A 23,341-nucleotide genomic window follows, 5' to 3' on the forward strand; every position below is an offset into this window, starting at 1 on the left:
CTATGCATTAGCCACTTCATAAAACGAATCCGCGTTTTCTGCTTCCCTGGTCCCAGACGGATTATCTGGTGTCATGTATAAACCTTCCTGCTCAGCGTTGTTTTTCAAGTAAGGCATGTATCCACCCGCCGCATCGACCTGCGCTTTGTTCACCCCGGGCGGCAAGGGGGCCACACCGTCCGGCATGTCGTATATCGTTGAAGGGCCGGCCGCGTTCTCGCCGGACTCGAAGGCTGGGTTTTGATGCGATTGCGACGATGACGACGGACCTGCGCCGTTCGCGGTTTGGAGATTGAGCGTCGTGTAAGGGGGAGGCGGTTCCCTCTGGAATGCGTCCAGGTCCATGTACAGGGGATCCCCGCTGGGATGTCCGTCGGGAAGAGGCGGCGGGTCAGCGCATTTTTCGGGGAGAGGTCGGGAGCGATAGTCGTTCGATCGCTGCCCCTGTCCACCGCCTGCTAACCGTCTGCACAAATTGAGACAAAGAAAAGAAACTTAATTGTAAAACGTCGTGTCATTAAGTAATTGTCCTTCAATTTCTAAACATCTGTTTATGTGTAGTAATCAGGAATTCTAAATCTGATCAAATGTTCCAAAGTAGGCGTACTTTTTTCAAACTCTCTCTCTACACACACAAAATGTAAAAAGATCTCGATAATTTAGTTTTTATTTATTTGTGAAAGTGACAATTATTCGATGATTCCAAATGTAAGCGCCACACGTCAGCTTGATTTCTTCGCATATCACGCAACATGTCTCGTTTTCTCAATAAGCACATCAGCTGTGGCTGATTTGATTCGTCATACGTAACCATGGTAACGGCTTAAAGGGGATGGCTAGTAACTGATCAGTGGGAATCAGTGGGAATTACGGGGGATGATTGTTCCAATCCTTGTGGGATTCATTTAAGAGTACATTATATCTATTCAGAATGGTCTCATATTCAAGTAATGTTCAGTTTAATGTTTCCAGGTTAGCATATCTGTACAGTGACGGGGCAATCGTTAACGGCCCGTTAAGATTGCCCCGTCACTGTACAGGCATGCCAAAATTCCCACCGATTCCCACTGATCAGTTACTAGCCATCCCCATAGTTAACAACGGGAGAGATTTTAGGTCCCCTCCAGAAAAACTTGGCTATGAGGATAGAGTGCCTTGCATACAGGCACGACAGCTGCAACCAGGGGATTGAACCAGGGACCTCGCGCTTGAAAATCCGTTGTCTCCGACATACACTGAACCACAATAGCTCTTTCCATGCCGACGCGGGCATTTGTTGTTGACACTATTATGCTACAGTATATTGCTCATTTCAAAAAATAAAAATAAGAACGATAATCACTTGCCTGTTTTCTTTCAGCTCTCGAGCTCGTTTTGCACAGAGAACACCCACGACGATAGCGATGATGACAACGACCACGCAAGCCCCCGCCCCGAAGGCAGCGGGGATGGCGTAGTTGCCAGACTGCCCGCCATCCACTGCTGTGACAGCCGGTGGTAGAGTCGTAACTGTAATGGGGATTAGAACAGCACTGTTGCGTTAACTGACTCGCTCAAGATGTCATACACAATCACAGCTAAATAGGCTTCAGACATGTCAGAGATGCCAGTGATATTTTCTTGCACTCTGTCGATTCGATTGCGATTCGACGTTATTTCATGGACGACTTTTTTTTTCAGCATCTCTCAAGATATGTGATGGTCTAGCAAGACTGCCATTTCCAGGTCAACGCACTCAGAGGGATCCAGTATTTTGTATTCCTTTGACTGAAAGCTTAGTACCTTCATGACCTTGGTTGTTCAGTATCAATTCTGTCTCCACTACCCAAATCTGGTATTAGGGACACTAGCAACGAACCATCGTCTTTAACGTAAGAGGTCCAAATGAACAAACCGAATTACATAACAAAGTCACCCACACTTTTGCTTTTCAAAGAGCCTTGTCTCTTTTAAAACTTGTATTTTGTTTGCTATATATGTTATATCTTACATACCTTAGGCTTTTGCGTAATCTTTGCAGTGGTTTTCCTGCCTTATAAAAATTGAAAGTTTGTAGTTTATAGGAATCGTACAGTTTTGGTTGAGACTTAACTTCAGGTTTTTATCATTTTTTTGGTGAGATAGTGAGAAACCTCTTATGAAATATGAAAGGGCATGTAATTCCATGAAGATTTCAACGTTTATTTGATGAAAATTGATTTTGAAATGGCTGAGATATCCAAAACAGAGTGATCCTGATAAAGTGTGGGACCCACATTTCATTACGATCATTTTGTTTTACTTTGTTTTTGGATGTTGCAGCTATTCCAAACCCGATTTTCATGAAATAAACTTTGAATTCCTCTTAAAATGGTATGATCTGCACTATTTCATAAGTGTTTTCTTGGTATCTCGCAAAAAAGTTAAAGCCCAATTTTCATCTCCACCAATACTGTACTATCCCTTTAAGGAAACCAAAATATGATTAAAACAGCTACAGCATCACTGTAAAAATAATATTCACCATAATAACGTGTGCGTTTCTTTACCTATTTGGAAGACCTGCGAGGTCGCAATTCCCTGCATGCCGAGCATGACGGAATCGCCCATGGCTTCGGCCAGCGCGTCGTCGGCGAAGCGGTCAATGCGGTAGACGGCGCTCTTGGCCCAGTCCGACCAGTAGACGTAGTCTCCGTGGACCGCGATCCCGTACGGCTGGGAGGGCGACGGGAGCGTCGAGAGGAGGGTCCGCTCGTTGGTCCGGAGGTCGTACATCTCTATCTTGCTGTCGTCGGGGAAGTTCGAGTCGCACCAGTACAGGATACGAGCTGGAAGACGAGACGGAAGATGCGAGTCACTTTTAATTCGAATCAACTCTCTTTGATTTAAACGGTGGACATGGTGGAGAGTAAACATGGGAAACTGATGCTGCCCAACATGAAAATGATCCATTCTTGAGTCATTTCCACTCCTGATAGAGATTCGACATCCTTGCCCCCCCCCCCCCCCCACCTCACCCCCACCCCACCCGCTCTCTTACCAACAAACCTCCCATTGTCACGAGCAATGACATGAAATTATGTCACAAGCCGTGCCCATGTACCTCGTCATCTCTATACCGATAAAGAAATAGTGCGAGAGAATTCTTCTCCCGCTGTTCTCAATGTAGACATCTGTGCCCAAAGGGAGAGGCGTGACGCACTCACAAAACTACGAACTACCGTGACGTAAGATCCTACCAGTTCGCAAGTCGGATAGAAATATGTTTAGTCTCATGTTTATGAGTTTCAAGGGTGACTGTGGCGTTGAATTGACTAAATCCTTGCGGCGGATATAACTCTCCCTCCAGAGCGATATTAAGAAAATTGATTTTGATTTTTTTCCCCGCTGATATCATCGGGACATGTCTTCGTGATTATCTCTTTCAATATAGTATTGAGAGTACTCGTGACCTCGAAATGTTACACCAAGGAGTAGAGTCTAGTCCCAAACGAATATTTGCAGTATATGAGATTGGAACTCACCTTCGGGGTCGATTGTAATCCCGTTCGGGAACACGAGGTTTTCCGTCACCAAAATTTCCCGTCTGGTTCCCGAACTTGAAGCCTTTTCTATCTTCGGTGAATTACCCCAGTCAGTCCAATAAATGTCTCTGCGATAAACAAACGCACATGCATTCTTCTGAGCGGTAAATCACCATAATTGTATTAACGTGCATGTATGCGTGTGTGTGTGTGTGTCTGTCTGTCTGTCTGTCTGTCTGTCTGTCTGTTTTCGCACTATGTGTGCAAAAGCAAATGCACTCTTAACAGAATTATGAAAATGTGTTTAAAAACCAGGACGTAGTTACTCATGCTTTTACAATATATCATTCTTACCGACATAACATCACTGCTGTTGATTCATGTATCTATTCACGAGTGCAAACAAACGAGCGTCCAGACACGCAGATGCTATTCCTACCCTCCTCTCTCTCTCTATCTCTCTCTCTCTCTCTCTCTCTCTTCAAACGTATGTTTAAATATGTATAATTATGTATTAGATAGACAGATAGACAGACAGATGCATATACATTCATACATACATACATACATACATACATACATGGGTCTTAAAACGCCAGTCTGAGTTAGGTTTGATGATGAACTTGCAATCTAATGAACATTAATTTGACTTGACTTTTCTGTCATGTAATACATGTAATATGCGTAGTGCATCCCGTCGATATCTATATTAAAGGCAATATCATAATATGACCCGTCCTGCTAAGGACAGCGCACGCTACAAAAAGTATGTAATTGCACAAGTATGAAAATTTGTGATCATCTGTAACAAATCACCAGAAATTCGGTCAACGAGACTGAAGTCTTGAATTGCTTGCCGCGTCTCAAGTCTTTGCTTGGATACACTTTTATACGGGAAATTTGCGAGCACATGCAGAGAACGCGAACATTCATTGCAAAGACATCAATATCGAAATGAAAATGAAATGAAATGAAATTTATTTATCAAACAAACATTGTCAACAAAGTCACAGCAATGAATAGTTGAAATATAATTTCGCAAAAAAAAAAAAAAAATGGCAACAGCGTGCAGGCTAGTCGAGACCAGTCCTTTCAATGATATAGATTATGATATAGCGTATTTACAATATTCACAGAAGATTATTGTATGTACATATTTACATATTTTCATAGGGGATCATTTGTACTAATATTAATTGTGACTTCTGCATGCATGCTCGGATTGTGTTCAAAAGGAAATGGTATATTCGTGAAGTGATTGTGCTACAACGAATATGCAACTAATTCAAGTCACAGAATAGTTGAGAAGTATATTTACCAATTTGAAGAATAGTAGGCCCAACCTTTCCATTTTCTTCACGGCATAATGCACTTTTGAAGCATTTTTAAATCTTGTGAAATTTTGTTTGGTCTCGTTAATTCCACTCTGATAAGCTTTAATAGAGAGGCGTCTCCTGTCGCATTTAAGTTAAAATCGCAAGCTGATAAAACGTACAAACTATATGTGTCCTTTAAAGCTTCTCTGTCTCTATAATGCGTGCAAAAAAAAAATGGCAACTAATTTCAGATCTATCATAGATCCTTGACTTTGTTGAAGCTGATTACAGTCATTGGGTATCACTCTCAGAAGGTTTCTGTGGAGCGTTCATCCCGCGTGTGAGATGTGTTGCAGGATGACGGGTCGAGTCGCATTAGACTGTCTAAAAATGGTTGCCTTCATGGAGAGAGCATTATGTTATACAGTATAGGCTAGGGAATCTCTTCACAAGTAAACAGACATAGCACTATCCGCTCCCAGTTGAACTCACGCATTGGAGTGTCAAAGGCGATGTGTCATCGCCGAAAAAAAAATGGTGATTTCTTTTTTGAATCACTAAAGGGTCTCTTTGTATGTAATGCCTTACCAAAACACGATAAATATCTTATTTTGTTACATGTTGCCACTTATTTCTGTGTAGTTATGGTCCTGACCATCTTCCTGAGAGTTTTCGAGACGTGACTTCGCGCACTCTGTTAACCCTATCACACCAAAAGGCAAGACTATCATAGCAGACAGCAATGTAGCATTTTCGGTCAGTGTTTTTGGCGGGATTGTGAGGAAATATGGCTCCCAAATGTGCAAAAATGATGTGGCTCGCGTTATATTCTGTAGCAGCTGAAAGCGACGAGTGTTTTTTTTTTCTTCTGACGAGCCTATTTCAACGGTTTTTTGTTGTTGCTCTTACCAGTATTGTGCTTTTATTCGTGTAACTTTGTGCTTTACGGCTCAATGTCCTACATGAAACGGATTATCAGTGTCTAATACCTTGATGTGTGGACGAAATACCTCACACATGCAGTTACAGTGATCCGTTAAGATATCGTGACAAAGCGCTTAGAGACACGAAGAATGAATGCATTGAAGAATCAAATGCATGTATATAAACGTAGTGACCTTCCTTCATGAATCAATAAACATATGTCTTGTTGTAGAGTGTGCTGAAGAATTTTCGGGCAGAGCCAAAGAAATGAGCGCTTTTCGCGGATTTCGTTTTCGTTTCGTTAAGGGTTTCCTTGTGATTTTATTGAAGATGATCATCATTGTATCGAAATTACGACGGTTTGTCGGGATTTCAATATGTTATTTCATGAAGAGAATGAAGAACACTTTGACGTAAGCTTCGATGCCCTGACGTCGTTGGAATATTTGAAGTGGGTCTATGCCATAATCTGACAACCTAACGCATGACGTTAATTAATGACCTAACGTTCCACGGCGGATTGAATATAAGGGATCTAGAACTCTGCATACAAGAGTGCAAGAACCACCGCAATCTTGACAGTTGTAATAGCAATAGGTGTATGTGTGTAAGTGAGTTTTGTTTTTGTTATAATAGACCGGTTTACTAACATACTCAAACTTTATGCATGCCTTGCTGACAATGGTCCTTTTTAACAATCTAAAAGTTTGCCTGAGGTTTAATTGCAACTAACGTGTGCAAACTTTATTCCAAGTCTTGAAAAGTGTTTTTGAAGTAAAGGTTGATACAAAAGATCGTTACTACGTCAGGAGGGAAGAAACGTCTATACATTGGAATGAATATGTTAGTAAACATTTGGTAAACCGTTTTTCAACGGCCTCTTCTATTATGTACAACGGTTGGACACTCCCTCAGCGTATACAAACTTGTATCACATTTATATTTCATTGTGTAAACATATGGGTTGATCTATCACCCAGTGTGGGCCCACGCAAGCGCCATGAATTCCGGGCCAATTGTGCACAATCAATGATAGTGGAGCTTATTCATGCATGGCACATTTTCGCCGTGTTGTGAATGACACGGTGTATGGGCCTATTGTTCCCGGTTCGGTTATATGCAAATCGATAGCATGACTATGATAATGCCACGTTTTGGCAGATATCTGCAGTGAGATCAAAACAGAACAGTCTTTTCGATAGCTCTAAATACAAAACCCAGCCTATATTTGTACCTATTATTTACATCAAAAGTTATCTATAGACATTTCATAATTATTCAACCTCATCATCAAAAAGATAAAGCACATACAGTGTACAAAGAATTAGGATCTGCTATTTTCAATAAGAGTGGTCTTTAATGTTTATAGTTTATAGCATATTGAGTATAAAACGTACACGTGGCAAGTACACTCGCTAATTTCCTAATTCCTGCCCGTTTAAATAAACATTCTGGTCGCTCAGTTTTAGATATTTTGTCGTAATACACTGTGCTTTGAAAGACGCTTGTCTAGGAAAACATTTTGAACAATTCTTCTGGGTTTAGAGAAGAGGCTAAAACTTTTGATCAAGATTTATCATAATCAAGAAAACAATCACAAAATTGTAAACATCCAGGAAATGATATGACATTGATGGACTCCATAATGATTATTTTTGCAATAATGGAGACTCTTCAGTTGTCAGTCACAGACAGAGTCGATACCATAATGAAATACGATCCATCAGATAACACAACCACACAATGATCGGGAAAAGAATGTTCAACGAACAATGATTGCCACACTTCCAATCTTCCCTTTACTTGAGATGAAAAAGTTAAGCTTTGACATTCATCAAAGAATAGAAATATGAATAAATAAAGACTTATTTTCATGAATCATGGTGAGATGACCTCATGTAACATTTCTCGTCGAGTCAGTCGAAAACGATATCTAGAGGTGATTTTAGATGAAGAGTCCACAGGAAATTATAGTCCGTGCAATCACTTGTCAACGTACCAAACTGAAATGTATTCCATACCATTCACAAACCATAACTTCATATCTAAGTCCAAATACTACTTAAAGGACAAGTTCACCTTCATAAACATAAGGATTGAGAAAATGCAACAATATTAGTAGAACACATCAGTGAAAGTTTGAGGAAAATTGGACAATCGATGCAAAAGTTATGAATTTTTTAAATTTTTGTGTTGGAACCGCTGGATGAGGAGACTACTACAGCTTGTGAGTCATATGCGTACAACAGTATAAAGAACATATAAAAGAAAATTCAACATATTTTCACTTTTTTCGCATAATAAAAGAGCAATTGACTTGCCTCTTTCTAAGGGCAGGGGGAATAATATGACATCTAAGTTATTCATACACTGCAGTAGTCTTCTCATCCAGCGGGTACCGCACAAAAACTTCAAAAAATCATAACTTTTGAACGGATTGTCTGATTTTCCTCAAACTTTCAATGATGTGTTCTACTAATATTGCTACATTCTCTCAATCCTTATGTTTATGAAGGTAAACTTGTCCTTTAATAAAACTCTGAAATTTTCGCCACTTGGGGTGATAAATACATGACAAGAGATAAAAACAGTGAAGGCTTAATTCTATCCACAATCAGCTGTCACTTATCCAAAATGATCCCATGTATCACGTTTCCAGGCAAAGAGTTAACCGTCATGTTAATAAGATGATAAAGACATAATGGTGATTAATATCAGGACGTATTCTAAACTTTCAATATATCTGGACATATTCTAAAAAGCTTCCATGTACGAGTCAATGCTATTTAAGTTTTATTTTTTCTCTCATTAGGTGGAACACCCTCGTCAACCAAAGGCTGCTTTTCAGATTGGTCCGCATGTTGGTATGCCACATCGCGACATATAATAGGTATTATGATATAGTCATCGACTACGTGAACGATTTCACTTCTCCATTCCGCCTGTTCTGTACATTACTGACGTAAAAACACCCTAGCGTACCACAGAGCGTCTTGTGGAGAGTGGCGGAAACATGGATGTGGTTTGCCGGTGGACACGGCCCGACAATCTGGGCGGGGTTCGCCTCTTGATCCTGTCACTGTCCAGCGGGGAAACATCGGCCGCCTTGCACGGATCGAGCCTGCCGACTCCCGCCTCGTAGTTTGACGATGTCCAGTCCAGCGGGGTGAACGAGTACCTCTCGAGTTGCCCCGCGTCGGAGTCGATGACCGACAGTTTTCGCATTTCGGTGCGAATGTCTTTCAGCTGGTCGACGAGCGTGCCCTTCGCTGCCAGGATGTCGGCTGAGTTGCCGGTCGCCAGGAATTCATCTGCGTAGCCGTCGATTTTAGCTGCTCGGGCGCGTAATCGCCGAACAGTGGTCAGTGCTGTGGTCACTTTACGACAACTTGTCTTCTCCATATCAAGAATGCGCGTATTCAGACCTGCGCGCTTCGCCTCAATCTTTGCGTAGACGGAGGCGATCTCGTTCTGTGCGGACTCGTTGACCTTTGACATCAGTTCTCGGGCTCTATCCCGGACTTGTTTGAGGCGTTGTTCATACAGTCCGGACAGTTGATCGAAGTTTCTAGGCTCGATCTTGCCTCGTAGCTGCTGGACCTCCTTGCTGAATTCTTCCGTCATGTCATTGATGCTCACGCAGTCGTGATCATCGAGTTCGTGGTGATACAGATCGGCGCATTGTGGACACACTGGTTGACGACATGTCCTGCAATACATAGAAAGCGAGTCGTCATGCTTATTGCATTGTCTCTCGCCTAACCCTTCATCACACCCAAGTACCTCTTGTTCTTTCAGAATCTCATTATTCTGAAACTCCAGGACACCTATAATTCGATGACCCCGGGTGAGCTTCAGAAGATTATGCGCGCCGACGCATTTATCGCAGATCAGTAGCTGGCAGTCCACGCAGTACGACTTGGCTAGACACACTGCGCCCAGTTCCTTGCAAGACTCACACTGGCAGCCGCCATCGTGAATTTTCGCCTCTATCTTTTCCCGAGCCCGTGCTTCCCTCGCCCTCCGCATGGAGGTCAAGTTTGGAAGCAGCGAATCGATGCCCTTGGAGACGCTGGTCACCTCTCGGCACAGCGGGCAGGATACCTTGAGGTTTCGCGTGCAGTGCTCGAGGCATCGTGTGCAGAAGGAGTGAAAGCATCGCAGGAACTTGGCGTCCGTCAGTTTGTCCATGCATACGGCACACGTAACATCCTCCTTCTCCGCGCTTTCTCTGTCAGTGGCTTCCGCCATTTCTATCGCTTATTTCAGTCCAGTCACCAGGATCTAGATAGACTCGTTGCAAATATGTGATAGCACTTTTCCAAGTTGGTGTATCGCTTCAGTCAACAATCAAGTGCGTAAAACGAACTGACAATCATTTTGGGCAGTTATTGTATATATCCTGTGCGCTTTCTACCGATCCAAAGGCTTGCTTTCACAACTTTTTAAAGACGTCTTACAACTCTGGATGTTGCGATGAGGATGTTCAACCAGTCAAGATATCTAATTCCCTGATTAGCTTACAGAAACATTCTGTCTAGATCCTCCAACGCCAAGCCCATGTAGTGTTTTTCATCGTAACACTGACACGCTTATCCCTATTCTCTATCTGTCACGCACAACACGTGACACGTCGAAATAAATCACAAGAATTTTTCAGTACGCAGTCTTCCGCAAACTCGGTTGCTGTTAACCAGCCTCACACACCCAGCAGAAGAACAATACAAAAATCAATAATCATCGTAATTTTCTGCCTATAATATGTCAGACAAAAAGCGCTGAAGTTTACAGACACGCGGTCGCCCACCACATATGCAATGGATACCACGACCAAGGTCATTTTGTTTACTATTTTGTGATTGCCTTTGTTCCACTCACACTTCACAATTTCTATTAATGACAATAAAATGTTTCTAATTATAAGCAAACGTCACAAATGTTCGCAGTGCGGCATTTTGTTTTGGGTTGGGGTTTTTTTCACACAAATCTACTTTTTACTGCCACTGGCAGTGCAATGATATAACCTCAGAAGAATAGCATTTAATTTTCCAGAATTTCCAGTTTTCCGGATTCACTATCTAAGCCCTCATTAGTAAGCACAATCCATTTTTTTTTTTACAATCACCAATTATCCTGCGGATGTCAACGTTTATGGATATCGCTGCTCGATTACAGCTCATAAAATCTTTGAAGGTTTCCGTGGCGGTAGAACGCTTAGTAATGGAAGGCTTCTCGGTGCACCACATAAAACATTCTTTATTTGGGTATGTATGTGGCTCTTTTAAATACCCAAGAAAGAAATGTGGTGCACCGTGGAGCCTTCTACTACTTTAAATCGCGAACAACTCCTTGAAGAGAGGCAAAATAAACAATGAATTATGGGGACGGAATCCACGTTCAACGGCATACCATGCAGGCCAATGAGAGGGTGGATATGCTTGGTTTCGCTTCACCGAGCTCGCGTTATACATCAGTGTTTGACACGTGTATCGCTATCTTTTCAGAAATAATTCTTTGGAAGCAGTTAATCGCCCTACATATTATAACTGTCCATCACAGAATAGGCAGTCTATCATTTTCCTCCCATATTGCTCGATTCGGTTTAAATGGTTCTATTTGAACTTAGGACAACGGTGGCTTGCAGAGGTAGGCTGGGCATACAGGGTAAACGTGTTTGTTCGTAGTTAGATTTACCATGTACATATTCTATGGGTTTGACTGTTTCAATTCTTGCACCCATATTTTATGTTCGTTCTAGTTGTTGAGGTTTTTTTTTCAGAATGTATAAGTTTCTTTCATCGTACATTTCTCAAATTTTTCTCATTGCTGAATTAGACCTGATTTGTCTTTGTTGCATCACATGAAATTAATCTACATAATTTTTTTTATCAATAAGTTTTAAAAAAATAGAAAGTAACTGTAAGCTTCCCGAAGGGCTTTGATAGGTGATCAATAACACCTCTTGCGACAAGTCTGCGCCAAATTGTGGGCTGACTTTTCTTACAACACTTTAAAATAGTAGTACTGCTTTTTCGTGTTCATTCTTGTATATTATGTACATGTATACCTATGTGCACAATTTCAGATCAACCACTGAGCCTCCTATTTTCCAAACTTTTTAAAAGTAAATACAATCAACGCACACCCCCACAAGTGGCATGATCATTCAGACCGACCCAGTTTCATTGAGCTGAGTAGCCTACAAGCTAGGCGCGCTTTATGATAACTGTCTTATTAAAATTAATTTGATGTCTGTGATGTGCACCTATTCCAATCACGTTTCTGCTTGCCAAATAAGATTGATTTACACGCCTCTGCAATCAAATGGCAATAATCACACCAAGCAACGGCAACCACACAACAAAATTAGATGAGTCTATAGATGCTAATGATACATGATTTCTGTATTATTTTGTCGAGCTTACCCGGTTTGAATGTCGACCACAATACCCCTAGGTTCGTTCAGGCTGCTCTGAATGATCACTTGCCTCCCACTGCCATCCAAATTGGCAACTTCGATGACGTCACGATCTTCGTCTGTCCAATAGATGCGTCGTCTTTCTGGGTCAATCGCCATGCCAACGTGAACTAGAGAAAGCAACCCCCAAAAAAAAGCATTGCGGTACATGGAATTGTACTTGTAACTGTAACTACTACTACTACAATGTACTACTACTGCTACTTCTACCACTACTACTACTACTACTACTACTACTACTACTACTACTATACTACTATGATTACCTGCTACTGCTTCTTCTTCTACTACTACTACTACTACTACTACTACTACTACTACTTTCTACTACTACTACTACTGCTACTACCTACCTACTACTAATGCTACTGCTGCTGCTGCTACTACTACTACTACTACTAGTAGTAGTAGTAGTAGTAGTAGTAGTAGTAGTAGTCCTACTAGTACTACTTCTACTACTACTGCTGCTGCTACTGCTGCTACTACCTACCTACCTATATACCTAACTACCTACTAATGCTGCTGCTGCTGCAACTACTACTACTACTGCTGCTGCTGCTGCTGCTAGTACTACTACTACCACTAGTACTACTACTACTAGTAGTAGTAGTAATACTACTACTGCATAGGCCTACTACTACTACCGCTAGAGAAACGAACCGTCGGAATAACGAGCCCTATTAACCTATTCATTTTAGGTGAAACGAACCTTCAGAATAATGAACCATCGAAATGACGACCTTCCGGAATAACGAGCAGCAATAAGAAAAACACCATTTCTGCTCAGGACATCTACCATTACAACCAACCCTTCCCCATTGTACGTTTCAATCCCGTTACTTCAGTCATATGGTTGATTCATCAGATGCGAAAGTCATATCTAGTTCCAATTCTAGTGAATTGACAGGTAATTAGAGGCAAATTGAGTTCTTTTTTTCCCTGAAAATCAAAGATGATTAAACTTCACCTGACGAGTGACTATTCCTTCCTTAGCTTATATTCTTCCCTCTTGCCCCAACTCCCTTCTATCTATCCATCTATCTATCTATCTTTCTATCTATCTATCTATCCATTTATCTATCTTTCTATCTATCTATCTATCTATCCATTTATCTATCTATCTATCTATCTATCTATCTCTCTGTCTATCTATCTATCTATCTATCTATCAATCTATCCATCTATCCATCTATCTATCCATCTATCTATCCATCTATCTATCTTTCTACCTATCTATCTATCTGTTTGTCTGTCTATCTGTCTATCTATCTATCTATCTATCTATCCATCTATCTATCTATATATATATCCATCTATCTATTGATCTATCCATCTTTCTATCTATCTATCTGTCTGTCTGTACGGCAGTCTATCTAACTTTATATTTCTATCTCTCTCTCTATCTCTCGTAGCTGGTTTTACCATTGTTGTCAAAGACGATAGTCTGTATGAAGCTTCCGTCCAGAGCAGCTTTGCTGATGCTGCCCGTTGTCAGATCAGTCCAGTATACGTGCTTATCAACGGGGTCATAGGTCACGGCAATCGGATACTGCAAATTGTCCAGTGGAAGCGCCCTCACGCGTTCGTTGTCGGCACTGTCGCTCCCGAGGCCGGTGTCACCGTCTCCCGTGTCGGTAACGATGGGTACCTGGAAAATCTTCCGTTGGGCGCTGTCGACCACGAGTACAAAGTCGTCCTCGTAAGGAGCTGAGAGCATGACATAAGATGGTAGCACATGGTGCATTGTGAAAGAAACTTTCCTTTTTTTAGAAATATCGGGAATAGCTATACTTGATAAGTGCCCTCGGATGGCGCCTCATACCATTATTTGCATTTGAAAAAGAGATCTTTATCACCTATGCATAGTGACGGTATAATGCATCAACTTTGTGATCAAACTTTCCGGTAATTTCTTTACTTAGTGGAACGTGCGTGTTATGTATGGTGTTCGACGTTTCAAAATGGAATGACATCTATTCTATTTAAAAACAACAACAACAAACAGAAACGTTTTCCTTGTTGCGTACTGGAAAATAGATAGTGTTTCGTGATTACTACATCTTTTTAACAAGGTTTCTCGGCTGAACGTTTATAAAGAAACGACAAAAACACAGCTACTTCAACCTTTTCTGTTCGGCTCCGTATCCTTATAAAAGAAGAAGAAGAAGATTGCAATCACCCAGATTGACCAGTAACGAAAGAGTAAATGCAGAAGCTAACAAAAATTCTTAGTTGTCATTGACGGAACCTGGTATCCAAGAGAAAGGATTGGCGAAGCTATAGCTTACTCGACTCGCAACTCGTGTCGCTGGCCGTGTAGCCGGACGAGCAGCCACACGTCCGCTCGCTGTACGCTGTGGGGAAACACAGCTGGGCGCACCCGCCATTATTCGTGGAGCACGGACCTGTATCACGGCAAACGAAAGTTTGATGACAACGTCAAATTTTAAGTTGTAGCTTTTGAAGTTACGGAGGTGGAAAACAACATGTGGTGAAATAACAACTGTAAAACGTATCGTGACAATCGAAATGATGCTCTAAAGAGACATGGCAGTTAACAAGGAATCTGTTTGCCAGCTAGGTCCTAGATTGCCTATCATCTTGATTTAGTCCAGTGGTTAAAAACTATGGATTCAAATTCTTGAGACCCTTATGAGTCCGTACGAACATGACGAGTCCGTAACGGTTAGCAACGGTGGTAGTGCCCCGACATACGACACCGGGCCCCATTTCAGGAAGGATGTTGGGATAGCAACTCTTTCTGGAATGCCAACTTCCAATAGCAACACAGCCAATCAGGAAGCTGGATTCTTGTTGTTACCATGACAATGACATTCCAGTAAGAGTTATTGTCATATCAGCCTTGAAGATGAAATGGGTCCCTGATGTTCACGGTCAAGACCTTAAAAGGACACTTAAGTTGTCTGCCTCACATGAATGCTGTCTAATGAACTTGAAGTTGCTTCCATATTGATCACATAAAATACTAAATCCACACTTAAACTCAGAGCTCCTTCTTGAAGTGGTATCCTAAAAGCACAAAACTGGTACTTGACCATCCACACATCCTATATCAACCACATCAAGAAATAATGTATGTTGTTGTTGGTTTGGTTTTTGTTGTTGTTGTTTGTTGTTATTGTTGTTTTGTGTGTGTATGTGTATATGTATGTGTGTGTGTGTGTATGTGTGTTTTGCTTTGTTCTTTTTTTGAATCTACGTATATTGACGTGTTCTAGCAAACTACCGGACGTCAAAACTGCATCAATTTGAGCTAGATGAAGCAGCAACATAACTGGTGGAATCAAATCTCAGTCTGACGACAGGCCACGAGGAAGCTTGTGCAATTAAACTTACTCCCCATGCAAGTTGGCCCCAGATGCTTTACGCACACCTCAATGTAACCTGCCGATGAAATGCTTCCTAGAGGAGGTGCGGGAGGGGGGGGGGGAGAAGAAACGAAGCTCCCAAGCAAGAATCTCTACTTACTGCTGATAGTTGGTTGAGTGTCAGCATCGTCCGACGTGATGCCGAGTGCGTAACGGTCGTGTTCGATGGCCCTGTACTCCACCGTCTGGTTATATTCGCCGACGTCACGGATTGTGGTGATGTATCCCTTAGTCGAGCTCGACGTCCAGCTCGTCACGAAGAGATACTCCTGAGAACCAAGCATCGACTGAGTTCGTGATATCTTTATTAAGGAACTATTTTCTTTCCTTCCTTCTTTTACTGCACCGAATCATTCACTTCATGAACCACCCATAACAGTTCAAAAGTCCCGTCTGTGCTTGAAATGACTTAACATGCATTCGAAGTTTACACGTATCAATGTAAACGCATGTTACTTTGTGGTATCAAATACAATTCGATGTCATATCCTTTTTTATGTTTTACATTGCAACACAACTATTGGGAAGTGTACGCAATTATGAATGTTTAACTGGGATTACTGAACTAGTTGTGTTTCTAATTTACGTATTACAAAAATGATTGTGTTCTGGGTAAGGCACAATATCTCCACGCAATTACGTTGAGTCTTCTAGGAAAATCATAATGTTGATAATTTATACAGTAATTCTAACCATCCCAGTCGGAGGGGCGTGGGGGGACTTGAATTTACTACCATGGCCTTTTGCGACATTCCAACTTTACCTCTACGAGCACCATGTCGAAGAAGTCGCCGCCGAACTCGTAGTGGACCAGCTGGCGGTCACTCCCGTCAAGATTGACGGAGGCGATGTTGTCACTTCCACGGTCTGCGAAGAATAGTCTGGAGATTATGAAAAGTGGTGAATTTCCAGTAAATATCCGTCTAATATACGGTTTTAACATCTGATGTTTTCTAATCATTGTAATGGCGTAATGCGTGTTTCTTGGAACAATAAGCTGTTCTTTATAACTCTCATACAGTGTGCTCTAGTTACAACGACCACGGTTGTAGCGAAATTCCCGTTACAACCAAGTAAAAGTTCAGGTCCCAAAGTAATCATCAACATACTGTTGTGTTATAACGAAATTTCGATACAACGAAAGAAAACCGCCGATCCCGACGACTTCGTTCTGACGGGAGTACACTGTACTTTTTTTTTCTCTTCCTGTCCAGCCACGACTACATATTCTATCCTTCTGCACATTTTTTCTCCTTTCCCTTCTATCTTCTTGTTTCCTCCTTCTCCTTCTCACTTTTCCACCTCTCTTTCTCTTCTGTTTTATTTCCTCGTCTTTAATGTCCTCCTTTTCGTCGTTTTACCCTCCCCAACCTCAACATGTCCTCTCTCTTTATTTCCCTATTCATTCTTCTTTTAGTCCTCTTCTTGTAATCTTCCTCATGTGTGTTGTTTGTTTTCCTTTGCCAAATTAATGACGTTTTATTCCTTATTGACTGTTTCAACTGTGCGGATTGCGTAGCACCTCCCTGCCTGTACATCCCTGTCGTACTCAGCCGGCATAATCCGTTTCCAACAGTTTACATAATCCAAAAACTAGTTGTATAAACACACACACACACACACACACACACACACACACACACACAAATGTATCCCTACTTCGTTCGCATCCAAGAGCTGACGCTTTATACACGTATAAGCCATTATTCTTATTCAGTGCATCTTGTGTACGGTTTCAGTTTGAGCGTTCATCTCGTATTTGGAAAACAACATGAAGATACGAAGATGAATAAAATGAGATAAAATGAAGTGTTACAATGAAGCAATCATACACACCTGTTCCTGCGGAAGTCGACCGCAAGACCATTCGGGAATTGAATGTTGACGTCAACAATGGCAGTCCTGGAAGATCCGTCCAGCCCAGCTCGTTCGATGCTCGGCAACCCACCGTAATCAGCCCAGAACATAAGCCTGGTGACCATCCAAGCATCCACGGCAGTAAAGGAAAACCAAATGGGTCAGAAGGCAAAAAAAAAAAAGTAAACGAGGAGACCGTGAAATTGAGAGTCAGAAAAAACCCCAAAATAAGACAATGCAAAGTAATCTAATTTAAAAATGGGGACTTTTGATGGGTACACACCATGAGTTCGAAACCCACGAGTCATACAGCTTACGAGTCATACAACTCACGAGTCATACAGCTCACGAGTCACACAGCCCACGAATCATACAACAACGAGACATATAGCCCATGCATGAGCTCGACACATACATCAACATATACATCAGTGACATCCCCTTCACAACCTCACGACAGTATGGCTATGCAGATGACCTTGCCCTTCTTCACTCTGACAGAGCCTGGTCAAATGTAGAGAATACCCTCACTGCAAATATGTCGCAAATCGCGAAGTATTTCAGGATCTGGAGACTCAAGATTAGCATGTCCAAGACAACGATAACAGCCTTCCACCTGAACACCAAGGAGGCTAATCGGCATCTCAGTGTCATTCTTGATGGAACACCTCTTCCATACAATGCCACACCAACCTACCTTGGAGTGAAGTTGGATAGGCAGCTGACCTACAAGGAACAACTCAAGACCATAAGTGCAAAAGTGTCTTCAAGGAACAACCTCCTTCGCCGACTTGCAGGCTCAAAATGGGGTGCCAGTGCAACCACTCTCCGCACTAGTGCGCTAGCACTGGTATACAGTGCCGCGGAATACGCCTCCCCTGCGTGGTGTAGGAGCTCTCACACCAAGAAACTTGACTCACTCCTGAATGACACCATGAGATTAATTACAGGATGTCTCCGGCCTACACCAACAGAATTCCTACCTGTTCTCTCAGGCATCGCTCCCACCCCATGCGCCGAGAACATCACACACATAGGCTGGTCACCAAGGCCTCCAGCAACCCGGACGACCTCCTCCACGACGTAGTTGAGGGCTCTGTAACTCTGGGTCAGCGGCATCAGCGACTGAAGTCTCGCCGCCCTTTCTCCCGCCATGCAGCAACGCTGAGAGGATCAGACTTCAACATCTGCCAGACATGGAGAACAAGCTGGGAAGACACCCAACGACCTGCCCAACTCGTTGTCACGCCCAATACATCTGTTCCCCAGGAGCAAACCTCCTAAGGAGTGAGTGGGTGTCTCTAAATCGGATTCGAACGGGAGTTGGGCGTTTCAATGCAGCCATGCATCGTTGGGGGCTACGCCCGTCAGCAGCCTGCCAGTGTGGTGCACCAGAACAGACTGCTCAAGACATTATGAGTGAGTGCCCTGATCTCCGCCCTCCTGACAACATGGACCTAACGCACCCTACTCCAGAGACTGTAACTTGGCTACAAAAATTGAGGGACATTATTTAGCTGTTGCTACCTCATAAGCAAGAAGAAGAAGCTCGACACTAGGCAAACGAGGCCCACGACACCCACGAGTAAGACACTCATTAGGCCGACATCACGGGGCTCAATGTACGCAGTGACAGTCTCGTGGGCATTTTTTGCCTAGTATCGAACTCGTGGGCCTCATTTGTCTAGCGAAGAACTCAGTAGACTTAATATTTGCCTGGTGTCGAGCTCATGGGCTGTATGACTCGTGGGTGTTAAACCAGTGGACCTTTGTTTATTCAATGTCGAAGTCATTATGACTCGTGGGCACCGGTCTCGTGAGTTGACCCCATTTCGACTGACGGCGAGAGAATACAAAGACTATGTAGATGGAAGATAAAAGAAGGATTAATGATGTCTGTAAGGTAATACAGTGTAACTGCGTTTATTCTTTCATTGTATTCATCCATTCATGCCTTCAATCACCAAGCCAAGTCCATCCATTTATTCTTGCACCAATCAATCTATCCAGTCACCCATTCATCCATTCACACTATCTGTCCATCCATCCTGAACTCACCCTTCTTCTGGATGGAGAGCGATGCTGCGTGGTTTCCCAACCTCTTCTTGTACGAGTACAGCCCGATTCGATCCGTCGTAGCGAGAGACTGCAATCTGTCGGAACGACTGGTCGGCCGTGTACAGGTTTTTGGCCACCCAGTCAACGGCCATGTCTGGATGAGTGAGCAGAAAACGTTGTGATATGAATTATTTCTGTAATTCTTATTTGAGGAACTTGTCATTGCGCCTTCCAGTCTCTTCGCAGACATAAGTTCCCCAAAAGGAGATTGTTTTTTTTTTCTGTGAATGAAATAGCTTCAAAGAGGAAATCGTAGTGGAAAATTACTTCTTTTTTGTGATTTTGTTTTGCGAACCATCGCAAACTATGTCATAATCTATCATTACCTATCTCGCAATCATTAAATTCGCCCCTCCCAGATCAAATATTGTTATCTACCAATATAGGTCCTTCTGTTTGCATCTATACATTGATCAATAAGGAAATGATTGCATGATAATTATATGCCGTTATGAGTTATTGTCTAGCAAACAGGTAATGTAGGCCGTTGTTCATGCATTCTTCATTGCATTTTTGTTCAACTGTTTGTCATTATCCTATCAATAGGGCTAAGAGACTTTAGATTTTCGCGACACGGACGTTCAGGGGAAACATGTTTTGCAAGTGCGCAAAATCGCTTATCAAAATCGATTTCGCGTCGTCTGAGTTTCCACTACGCGTTTGGGGTCATTTTGCGTCCGCTCAAATCAGGACGCAGAGAGCTACTTGATTCACTGATCATGGACTGATCATTTTACTTCTTACAGGTTGCGTCCTGGCGTAATCTAAAGCTACCTTGCAACACGACTCAGGGAGAAAGGAAAATGGCCAATGCAATCGTTGTCTAAACGTCCGCGTCGCGAATCTAAATCACCCTATATTGTTTGTCATAGCATTTCCAGCAACTTACCTTCCACGCTGCCAAATCCGTACAGTATCCTGTCGCCGAGACCGGCGGGGCGCGTCGCGGGGTTGTAGGATCGAATCTCTAGGGTGCCGATGTCGGAGTAGAACATGAGATCGTCTTCCTGATCGACCGCCACCGCGACGGCATAACTGACATCGGTGAGGAAGCACCCTACGCAACGTGAGAGTCGAAACAAACGTTTTAACATGGTGTGCGCTTTTGATTTTAAACATTTAAAGGGTCACTACAGACTATCCTCACATTGACTAAAATATTAATCAGTAGGTAAACAGAAGAATGAATGTTCCATTTGAAAGTGGTCAATGATGGCAGGAAAATTGAATTCCTTGGTTTGAAGCGTTTCCACTGAACTATTAGGGTCATCGATCACATAACGTGTACATATTAGATGAGTGATTGACGTCATCGTTTCAAATCTCTCATCACATCCGTATTTGAATAAGATTACCATGACGATGATTTAGACGATAATGACTGAACAGTTCGAACTTCGAGTCTAAGGATAATCATAATCATTTTTATCTAGAATAACTGCTAGATTGTTTTTATCCATTGTGTAAAAGAACAACTAATGGGGCATGGTTGTGTACAAAATTAGTACAAATTCACACAAGGTACGTCACGATTAAGTGACTTTCATTTTTGTTTGTTTGTTTGTTTGTTCGCTTGTTTGTTTGTTTCGTAGATTCTTTGTTGTTCTTTTTAGGAGGTTCCCATTATTGATAGAACATCTTGTGAGCATGCTCACTTACATTAATATTTCATGTTGCAGTAACTTCTCAAACTTCACTTTTTCTGTCTTTTTGATTTGGGCGTTATCATACACAAAACAAGAGGCACTTTCTATTAAATTCTTAATCACGTATGTATTTGGATTGTGTCAATACGTGGGTTAATTGCTAACATGCAGGTATCATAATCATATTGATAATGATATCCTAAGCGTGACATGCATGAATAAATTACTCGTTGTAGATAAAAAAAAAGAATTAATAAGGAAAGGGGAGCATATACATCACAGTGTAACACGATCTTCAGTATTCGTGGTTGACTTCCACAGCTTACCTGACAATACGAGTCCAACATCAAGGGTCCTATTGACGTCATAAGCACATATCCGGTCGACCCTTGACTCGTAAACTAGACCATCTGTTGGCATGAATCAGCGACAGTCAATCCTTAAACGGGACTTTTTCGCAGGTTTGGATGAATCACATACACTGATACAACATTCGTTTCGAGCCCTATACGAAAAACAAACAAATTTTATGGACACCCCCCCCCCCGCCCTATGACCGTATATGGCAAGATGAGGCTAAGCACAGTTATTGTGATGATGATGTTGATGATGATGGTGATGACGACGACGATGACGATGACGTTGATGATGATAATAATAATGCTTATGATAAAGAGAAGGAGGAGAAGTAAGAGGAGAAGAAGGAGGAAGACCATGGGAAAGTAGAAGGTGGGGATATGGCTACAAATTGACTTGCCGTGATTTCTCGAACAGTACCTACTTTTAGGGCCTACAGAAGGAAAATGAAACACTCGAATGGAATAGTTACTCATTGTTAAACGTTTTTCTCATTAAGAATAGATGTTCGAATGTTCGAATTCGAATGTTGGATCCCTAAATGTGTAAAATTGGGTACATGTATCTACGATGAACTCATATTTCCTAGACGAGTTCACGTTCAAACCTAAAACTATACCTGAAACACGGTAAGGCAAAAATCGTAACACGAAATTCATCATCCATTCATGCCTTCATTCGTTCGTTCATTCATTCATGCATTCATTCATTCATCCCTTCTTTCCTTCCTTCCTCCCTGCATTCATTCATTCATTCATTCATTCATTCATTCATTCATTCATTCATTCATTCATTCATTCATTGATTCATCTATTTACTAACTCTCTGGTTCGTTTCAAAATATTTTTGCTCTTGAATCAACTCCAAATAAGCGTTTCTTTTGGACACAGGGACACAAAAGGGGGCACAACACAATCTTGAATAACTAAACAACAATGCTACAGCAATGCTACAACACACACACACACACACACATATACACACCTTACAGAAAAAAAAAGGGAATTCATGAATTCGAGTTCTTTGAATCAACTTAAAGTATACATTTAGACGTTAATAACATGTCTCGCGGGTATTGTCCTTTATTTTACAACGTCACACACACACGTTGGGGACTTTTAACGCTTGTTGAAAATTATCCTGGAAATAAGGCGTAAATATTCACAACAGAATGACACACGCCACAGAAACTAAATCAACAACAACAGTATGGCTAAAAGTCCGATGACTTGTGATGCTAGCGTCGGAATGCGTGGTTATATCATAGGGTGTTTTGTAAGAACTCTCTCGAGGGGCATGGCATGTTGGTTAAAAATCTGGAATAGTGTTAAAAGCACGAGATGGCAAATGACATGAATGAGAAGACATTGCGTGCATCAGAATATGACGATTGCCTTTGAGCAGCGTGAATGATACTTGTCATGACGCACTATAAGGCAATGAACTTCTGAGAGGAAGCTATCATTGCGCCACAGTGGACTCACCCGACTTCTTGGCGATGAGCAGGACGTTGATGGTGAGGAGTAAGAAGAGTGTCGTCATCTTACCGCGTCCGCCCTTTTCCCATATCATGGTCGATGTGTCGGAATGCGATTGCGACATTTTGTCAGATATCGTCCGGCGGATCCTCAAAGAATTCGTGTAAATTCGCCGAATTATATCTTTAACCCGTTATTTCCGATATGCGGTATGGCTTCCAAAGTATTTGCTATATGGCACACTCGCTACCCGTGGGAGATGGGTTAACATGAAC

General features: G+C 42.0%; 2 protein-coding genes across 2 annotated transcripts; both read right to left on the reverse strand.

Moving 5' to 3' along the window:
* LOC139733304 (low-density lipoprotein receptor-related protein 6-like) lies at nucleotides 1–23,130 on the reverse strand. The gene is made up of 14 exons (XM_071644141.1): nucleotides 23,073–23,130; nucleotides 21,558–21,641; nucleotides 20,475–20,642; nucleotides 19,526–19,679; nucleotides 17,447–17,581; nucleotides 16,374–16,491; nucleotides 15,711–15,879; nucleotides 14,510–14,626; nucleotides 13,644–13,928; nucleotides 12,169–12,331; nucleotides 3,504–3,631; nucleotides 2,529–2,807; nucleotides 1,347–1,509; nucleotides 1–466 (listed from the first exon to the last, which is right to left on the reverse strand). The coding sequence occupies exons 1-14, from the start codon at nucleotides 23,128–23,130 to the stop codon at nucleotides 1–3; spliced, it is 2,487 nt and encodes an 828-aa protein (XP_071500242.1).
* LOC139733308 (E3 ubiquitin-protein ligase TRIM71-like) lies at nucleotides 8,717–9,994 on the reverse strand. The gene has a single exon (XM_071644144.1). It carries the CDS (start codon nucleotides 9,992–9,994, stop codon nucleotides 8,717–8,719), a length of 1,278 nt encoding a protein of 425 aa, XP_071500245.1.
* Nucleotides 23,131–23,341: the final 211 nt, after the last annotated feature.

This window comes from Diadema antillarum, unplaced genomic scaffold (genome assembly GCF_040938485.1).
Source record: "Diadema antillarum isolate AM-2024a unplaced genomic scaffold, OU_Dant_1.0 seq00000467_RagTag, whole genome shotgun sequence".
Classification (NCBI taxonomy): domain Eukaryota; kingdom Metazoa; phylum Echinodermata; class Echinoidea; order Diadematoida; family Diadematidae; genus Diadema; species Diadema antillarum.